Here is an 8841-nt window from a genome sequence, read left to right on the forward strand (position 1 = left end):
TTGTGTGTTGTTAAGCTATAATAATAATAATAATAATAATAATGAGGAAAATGTTCAGCCTGCCTGTTCACCAAAAAATCCACCATCTTACTTCAATTAAGAGGTACGCATTAAACCGTTTGTTGCATAAGGTCCATTGGAAAGATTATAAATAACATGACTTTCAATTAAGGTACATATGTTTTATCTCAACATTTTATATGGTACTGAATTGCTGCTATTCAAAAATTTTGTGGCTTGAAAAAAATTATTTATAGTTATCTCCCTGCAGTGAAGCCAAAAGACAGTAGACCACTATCATAATTTCTTTTAGTCACAAGACCTTTGAATATACTTTTGAGGTATACCTAATCTAAACTCACAGTACCCCTAATCCCCTATAGTCTTTCTCTCCTCCTCCTTTTCATTGGTCTTGTTTTTCTCATCAGTATAACTCGCTGCCTCCTATTCCTCTCCTCTTGTTTCCTGTCTATTCTACTCTGTTTTTGTTTGGACTTCTTCATTTTTTATCATTTTTCTTTGCTTTATCTCATTTACATCTTTTGCATACATAATTTTACTCTATTTTCAAATGGAAGACCAACTACCGTCATCATCTCCTGGTCTCCTCAAACTGGAGGAACAGCTCACCTGTCCTGTGTGTCTCACCCACTATACTAACCCTAAGATCCTACCCTGCCATCACTCATTCTGTCAGCACTGTCTGGAGCGATTACCACTGGATAAGAAGAGTGAGACCTATTACCTCTCTTGTCCCACTTGTCGTCATCATACAGAGGTACCAAAAGAAGGAGCAGGAGCCTTTCCTGTAGCATTTCACCTTAACAACCTCAAAGAGATGCAAAGTCTAATGAAAAAGACAGCAGATTTATCAAATCCTCAAGAGGCAACATGTAGTGATCATGGAAAATCTTTGGAGCTATTCTGTGAAACATGTAATACAGTAATCTGTGTTAACTGCTCAATTCGTAATCACAAAGGCCATCAATATGACCTAATTGCTGAAAGATTTACCAAACACTGTCAAAACTTAAGAGATTGTCTATCACCAATTGAGGGAAAGAAGGAAAAACTTCAGAATATCCTGTGCGCTCTAACAGAGAGAGAGGGTGAGATCAGAGAGAGAGGAGAAGGAGTCTTAGAAGAAATACATGAAATGGTAGGGGAAATGATGAATGTTCTTCGTCAGTCAGAGAGGAAACTGACTGAGCAGGCAAAGAGGGTCACTGATGCTAAACTAAAGGTGCTGTCAGAGCAGGTCAAATCAGCAGAAATGAATTTGGGTCTTCTAGAGGATGTTGAGAATTATGTGAAACAGAGTCTGAAGACAGGCAGTCCTCAACAAGTCCTGAGGTCTAAGAAGCAGATGATGGAGCGTATGAGAGAAGTCTTTGCACAAATCAACTTCGAGAAGTTACATCCAAAGGAAAAGGCTGACTTTGTATTGATTAAAGATATCAAATCACTTCATCACATTGGAGACATTGTGACCTATTCATCTACGGCACTACAGCAGTGTAAAGTGAAGAAAGTTGGTTGCTTTGAACACCTTCCAAAAGAAAAAAAAGTTTCATTTTCACTATCAATAGAGGGACCAGATTCATCTCTTTTGTCTGTTCCCCTCTCTTCTCTGAAGTGTAGTCTAGTACCAGTTGGTAAAGGTGATCAACCCGTTCACACTGCAGTCACTACCACCAGTACTGATCCTGGAGTGTATAGGATACAGTGTAACCCTTCAACCACTGGCACTCACACAGTAAAAGTACAAGCATATAATGTACAACTTGAGGATACCTCACTTGCCTTCCCTTTCAATCCTTACCTTGATAACATCACTCCAATACGTGCTATAACTGAGCTTAACCATCCCTCAGGAGTTGCTGTGAGTGATGATAATCATGTTATAATAACTGAGTATTATGTAACAATACTTGATAAAGAAGGAAAAAAATTATTAGGAGGAAAAGGAGGAAGTGGTAATGTCAAGTTTTTTAATCCTCGTGGTGTAGCCATTACTCCAGACAAATTTATTCTTGTGTCTGATAGTGACAGGGTCCAGAAAATAAGCATGGATGGATACCTTATAGCATCAGTTGGTAAGAAGGGCAGTGGACCACTACAATTTAGTACTCCTTCTGGTATAGCCATTTCTCCTACAACAGGACAGGTTTATATTGCTGATGTGAATAATCATCGTATACAAGTCTTAAATCCTGATCTAACCTTCTCTCGTTCATTTGGTAGCTATGGATCAGCTAATGGACAGTTTAAATCACCACGCAACATTGCTATTGACAGTCAAGGATTAGTGTATGTTACGGACATGCATACTGATCACATTCAGAAGTTCTCTCCAGATGGAAAGTTTGTGGGTCAGTTTGGAAATAAAAGGTTTGGTCTTGGGCAGCTTAAAGAGCCGAGAGGTATAACAATAGGCACTGGTGCTAGAGATTTAGTGTATGTTAGTGAAGAAGAGGATAATCGTATCTCAGTTTTCACTAGTGATGGCGTGTTTGTTAATAGGTTTGGAAGTAAAGGCAGAAATATTGAACAATTTAATCATCCAGATGGATTAACATTTGATAAAAATGGATTCTTGTATGTTTGTGATTATAGTAATAACCGACTTGTTATCTATTAAAATGCTTATTGTTTTTATAGTACATTATTATTTTTGTTATTTAAAAGCTGTAATCGTTAATACTAACCATAAATGTTTTTGTGCTCAATAGTTTGCAATACACTAATTATAACTGAAAAATGAAGTGTGCATCTTTGATCACCATTCAAGGCATGAAATAAAATACTGGTGTTCAGGACAAGAAATGGCATATTTTTGCAGCCATGGAGACTGTTATTTAACACCCTGCCATTAATATAATAATACATTTATTATCAGTACCTGGTAGACTGAGTGTGTCTCCATTGGATAATTTCAGTTTGTGTGGATGAGTCAACAAACTCTCCAGCCAGTGAATATGATTCCAGTTAAAGCCGTTAAACACAATCCAGTGGGTAATGGACAATGAGGTCCCTTTCTTTCCTCCTCCTCCTCTTCCTCTCTCTCTATCCTTCAGCTCTATTGTCCTGTTGTTGGAATCCTCTGCTTGTTGAAACAGTCTTGCTAGAATACCAGTAGACCATGAGGACTCATCAGTATATTTGCTTCCTGTAGCAGTCTCACTTGATGACAAATACCCGCCAAAAAGCTAATAATAATAATAATAATAACAATAAAAGAGTATCAAAACTGTATTAGGCCAGATTTACAATAATTATGATGCTAGGCAAAAGCATGGGCAAATTCATGCATTAAGCTAGAGTACATTGAACCTATAATTTAATTCCAGCATCAATGTAATGTCAGGGCTACACACATGTAGCATATTATAAACCTACCTTTAGGTACATGTATGACATACAGTACTGCATACATATAGTGTTTGAATGTACATAGCATATACGTGTACATGTACATGTATGTGCTGTTAATATCCACCAACAATTCTTTGCTTTAATTATTTTTATAATGTATTATACATATACATGTATGTACATGTACACACCTCAGTCAAAGTATATGCTTCAGGGTTAATGTGAGTCACATAAATCATTTTCTTTTTTCCTCCTTTCCCTCCTTTTTTTCCTTCCTCATTGACAGTCCCATTGTTACTCAGTAGGTGATTATGTGCTTGTGATAGCAACTGGTAAAGAGTACTCTTTCCTGATGAACTAGGACCATAAATAATAACACATCTCCTTGATTCTAATGCACCATCCAATTCCATAATCTAAAATGAAAAAGTTACCATAATATTCTGTGAATTAATGAATGTTGATATACTATGAATAGAAGCATAGTCACCAAATTAAAAAAAATTTTAGGCCAAAGTCATACATATACATGTAATTCAAAAATTTGTCAGTACACATACAATTGCATGCCACCAAAAAGTAGTTCTAATTTAAGCATTTCAGATTTGACCTTTGGAATTTCATAATTTTAATAATTATTTCATAATTTTTATAATTTTAAATTTTTTGCTACTTTTATACAACAGTAAATTCAGTAAACACAATTAAAACTGGATTTTAAAAATATCAATATTATTATTATTATTATTATTATTATTATTATTATTATTACTTTCTCCGTGATTTCTGGTTTCATTTGTAAATGCCTTTCCTCAAATTCCTTTTCAATAGCTCTCATTAAAGTTTTCCTGTGCCCTCTCTCCACCTCTCCCTGTGTCTCCTCCTCTACACAGATACCTAGTTTAGTATCTATAATCTGTAATCCTGTTTCTTTATCAGACTCTGAGAAATGAAGTCCTTTCATTAATGCTCTCCACACACATTTCTTCTCCATATTCTCTAGTGTGGTCTTGTCTTTATGCTGAGAGACAGAGTATTGAGAAGAGGAGAGGAGCTGTTGATGACAGTAGGTAGTGCATAGCAGTTTGAGGAGTGACATTGATATCTTTATTATCCCATTAACCTATGGAAAATAACAATCATCATCAAAATAACAACAAACACTGTCTGCTGATTTATTTCGTAGTCTCAAATTTTGTTTTAGGGTTCTTATTGGAATTAATTCATTTTCGTGGTTTACAGAATTTTCGTCAATACATTGTATTTTGTGGAATTAGTACATGTAGATTTGAACCTGAAAAAATTAATTCCAGATGAAATAAGCCAGCTATACTGAAATACAATGTAGTATAAAGTGCATCGTTGTGTAGACTTTTTTATTTCCTTGAGAAAGGTCAAGTCCTCAACTTATTCATCCTTTGAGAAAGGTTATCTTTATTATTAAAGACTATCCTTACAATCAAATGCTAAATCTTCATCATAGAATAGTCAGGTCAAGGTTGCTATAGAACTCTATACTTAATCATACTAAGTTCATATAAACAGTTCAGAACTCTATTTATCATACCAAGTTTGTCAAAACAGTTCAACTAACTCTCAAACAACCTACATTTTGTTATAAAAGAGACAGATCCAACAGTTACTGGGTACATATACTTAGTAGTTTCAACAAGATGCTGTCTTACCTACTACTGATCCTAGTCTCCCTCTATCCTTCCATAAGTGGTACCAATATCGCTGTCACATATGATGCTGCTAGCAGTACTTGCACTGCAGCAATATCTACGTGCATTGACAGCAATGTTACATACTGCCATTCAAGCAATGAAAGTACCTCAACGTCATTTGCAGAGAAATTGTTAAAGAGAAATGCTAAAGGTATCAAAGCAACAAATCAGAAAATGAGCGATTTAATCGGTTCAGTTTCTGAAATAAAAAACACAGCTACCTCGAATACTAGAGCCATCAGAGAACTACTGGAGCAAATGGAAGACCTTATAGCACTGCACAACTCTTCTACTTCTTCTCCTATTCCTACTTCATGTCAGGAAATAAAGAACAAGGAGCCAAACAGTCCTTCTGGTGTGTACGCATTGGCAACCAATGGCAGTAACATAAATTTAAGATATGTCTATTGTCATATGGAGGAACTGTGTAGTTCAGGAGGAGGATGGACAAGACTAGCATATCTGGATATGACTGATGCTACAGAGAACTGTCCTTCTGGGTTTAAGCTGTACCAGTCAGGAGGAGTTAGAGCTTGTGGTAGAGCATATAATGCTGATGCTAGTTGCCAGTCAGTTCAGTTTCCATCCAATGGTATCAGTTACTCTCAAGTGTGTGGTAGAGTAGTGGGATATCAATATAATTCACCTGATGCAGTTCAACATGGTCTATGGCAAAATCCACAACATTATGTTGGAGGAACTGATCCCAAACATAATAACATCGATAAAGCTTATGTTGATGGTGTTAGTATTACTCGTGGGTCTCCTCGTCAACATGTCTGGACACTAATGGGAGGGCTCTTAGGATCAAGAATACTTTGGGATGGACGATACAACTGTCCATGTTCACCAGGAAGCACACAAAGCTCTTTTGTTCAAGATTTTGTCAAAAACAATTATTTCTGTGAATCAGGAGCTGGAAACTCCTTCACTCGGACTCTCTATACAGCTGATCCATTATGGGATGGTCAAGGTTGTGGTACTATTGAAACAGCTTGCTGTTCAGCTCCTGGTCTCCCTTGGTTCCACAGGAACTATACAACCACCACTACTGACTATATTGAGTTGAGGGTCTGTGGTGATCAGGAGACAGATGATGAAGATACTCCTGTTAGCTTTTATGAGATTTACGTCAAATGAGTAACTTTGATTTTTTTGAGTGTGGTAGGACTTATTATTACTTAGTTATTATAGCCTAGGCTATTTAATATTGTTAAACAATTTAAACAAGGACTTTTTTTATTAGTTTGTGTTAAAATTTTCAATTTTGAATTTTGGCATGATAATTATGAGTATCTTACCTTTAATTCATTCAAGCAGTCCACTAGTTTAATAGCAATACTAGCAGCATGTATCATTATTTTTTTTTCGAAATACCATTCAATAAACAACAGAGAATGAGATAAAAATAAGTAGGTAATAACTCGGACACAGTTTAAAATAAAGCATTGAGCTTAATAACTGGCAAGTTAATAAATAATAAGAAATTAATTAAATTTTATTACACCAATATTTAATCATAAAATCTAACATAACATCTACACATGTATATATGAGACAGTATATACAGTAGTACATGATTGTATTGGAGTCTACTGTGTAATTCATCTCTCTGAGAAAGTTATCTTTATCATTAAGCTATCATTACGGTCAATTGTACAAATTTGTTTTACATACAATAGCTAGGCTATGATAAAACCACCCATGAAAGAAGAAGGGGAGGGTTACCCTCCCCTTCTTCTTTCATGGGCTCCTGGTAAAACTCATTCAACTTTATCATAATTTGGTCAAAACAGTTCAGTTGTTAACTATAAGCACCTTATAAAAGAGACAGGTCTATCAGTTACTGACTGCCTACATGTATATGTATAGGAGTTCTGACAAGATGCTGTCTTATCTACTACTGATCCTAGTCTCCCTCTACCCTTCTATAAGTGGTACCAATATTGCTGTCACATATGATGCTGCTAGCAGTACTTGCACTGCAGCAATATCTACGTGCATTGACAGCAATGTAACATATTGCCATTCAAGCAATGAAAGTACCTCAAGGTCATTTGCAGAGAAATTGTTAAGGAGAAATGCTAAAGGTATCAAAGCAACTAATCAGAAAATGAACGATTTAATTGATTCAGTCTCTGAAATAAAAAACATAGCTGCCTCGAATACTAGAGCCATCAGAGAACTACTGGAGCTAATGGAAGACCTTATAGCACTGCACAACTCTTCTACTTCTCTTCCTACTTCGTGTCAAGAATTAAGAAACAAAGAACCGACCAGTCCTTCTGGTGTGTACGCATTGGCAGACAAAGGCAGTAGCATAAAACATGTCTATTGTCATATGGGAGAGCTCTGTGGTTCAGGAGGAGGATGGACAAGACTAGCATATCTGGATATGACTGACTCTAAGGAAATATGTCCTTCCGGGTTTAGACTGTACCAGTCAGGAGGAGTTAGAGCTTGTGGTAGAGCATATAATGCTGATGCTAGTTGCCAGTCAGTTCAGTTCCCATCTAATGGTATCAGTTACTCTCAAGTGTGTGGTAGAGTAGTGGGATATCAGTATGCTACACCTGATGCAGTTCAACATGGTCTGTGGCAAAATCCACAACGTTATGTTGGAGGAACTGATCCCAAACATAATAACATCAATAAAGCTTATGTTGATGGAGTTAGTATCACTCGTGGGTCTCCTCGTCAACATGTCTGGACACTAATGGGAGGAGTCCAAGGATCAAGTATAGCTTATGATGGACGGTACAACTGTCCATGTTCACCAGGAAGTACGCAAAGCTCTTTCATTCAAGATTTCATCAAAAACAATTATTTCTGTGAATCAGGAGCTGGAACTACCCCCAGTCGAATTTTCTATACAGCTAATCCATTATGGGATGGTCAAGGTTGTGGTACTCTTGAAACAGCTTGCTGTTCAGCTCCTGGTCTCCCTTGGTTCCACAGGAACTATACAGCTACCACTACTGACTATATTGAGTTGAGGGTCTGTGGTGATCAGGAGACAGATGATGAAGATACTCCTGTTAGCTTTTATGAGATTTACGTCAAATGAGTAACTTTGATTTTTTTGAGTGTGGTAGGACTTATTATTAATTAGTTATAGCAAGAGTACATGTGCTCTTGGTTATAGTCTAGGCTAATTTAACACTGTTAAACATTTTAAATGAGGACTTTCTTTATTGGGTTATTTGTATTAAAATTTTCATTCATTATTATTAGTATAATAGGCAAGAGGCATGTAGAATTGCATACCTGCTGAAATATTAACTGAAATAATTATGTTCACATTGACATTTGTTGAAATAAAAAAATTAAAGGTACGTTTTTGTGGATTCCTCTAGGCCTTACTGTTTACTCCCCACTCTTTTGATACATGAACTTGCTTTGATGCCACTACATGACCTGTGCTAATGAGTGTAGTAAAACACTACCATAGAGTACGTTCTTTGAATATTTGCGGATACGTAGCGTATAATCTCTGACGTCACTAATCAGGCTCTCCTGAATATTATAAAAAGAGTGAGAAGTAAACAGTAAACAATCATTACAAAGAGGATTATGCCGTAGGACGACTAATTTTCGCGAATGCTAATAAGAATTTCCATGGAAACGGTTTAGATAGTTGCTATGGCGATTGACCACGTGTTTATACAATTACAGTGTCCAGCAGCTAATCAGCTATCTTTAGCAGCTTTAGTGGAGCCATCCAGCTCTCTTATCCCGT

The 8841-nt window shown here is 36.4% G+C and overlaps 3 protein-coding genes across 3 annotated transcripts in view; 2 read left to right on the plus strand and 1 right to left on the minus strand.

Annotated features, from left to right (window-relative positions):
• The first annotated feature begins 371 nt into the window (after nucleotides 1–371).
• LOC109587287 (RING finger protein nhl-1-like) lies at nucleotides 372–2641 on the plus strand. Its single transcript, XM_020003536.1, has 3 exons — nucleotides 372–1157; nucleotides 1455–1611; nucleotides 2245–2641. The coding sequence occupies exons 1-3, from the start codon at nucleotides 572–574 to the stop codon at nucleotides 2639–2641; spliced, it is 1140 nt and encodes a 379-aa protein (XP_019859095.1). The 5' UTR covers nucleotides 372–571.
• A 217-nt stretch (nucleotides 2642–2858) lies between these two features.
• The window catches only part of LOC105314715 (uncharacterized), a 14345-nt gene continuing 8362 nt past the window's right edge, over nucleotides 2859–8841 (minus strand). The window contains exons 13-15 of the mRNA XM_011409045.2: nucleotides 4148–4498; nucleotides 3567–3791; nucleotides 2859–3209 (exon numbers count right to left, since the gene is read on the minus strand). Of these exons, the coding sequence (XP_011407347.2) occupies nucleotides 2859–3209; nucleotides 3567–3791; nucleotides 4148–4498 (927 nt within the window). The remainder of the gene's footprint in view (nucleotides 3210–3566; nucleotides 3792–4147; nucleotides 4499–8841) is intronic.
• On the plus strand, nucleotides 5039–8404 carry LOC109587289 (uncharacterized). Its single transcript, XM_020003540.1, has 2 exons — nucleotides 5039–5608; nucleotides 7536–8404. The coding sequence occupies exons 1-2, from the start codon at nucleotides 5049–5051 to the stop codon at nucleotides 8167–8169; spliced, it is 1194 nt and encodes a 397-aa protein (XP_019859099.1). The 5' UTR covers nucleotides 5039–5048; the 3' UTR covers nucleotides 8170–8404.

Source organism: Amphimedon queenslandica, unplaced genomic scaffold (assembly GCF_000090795.2).
Source record: "Amphimedon queenslandica unplaced genomic scaffold, v1.1 AMPQUscaffold_12622, whole genome shotgun sequence".
Classification (NCBI taxonomy): domain Eukaryota; kingdom Metazoa; phylum Porifera; class Demospongiae; order Haplosclerida; family Niphatidae; genus Amphimedon; species Amphimedon queenslandica.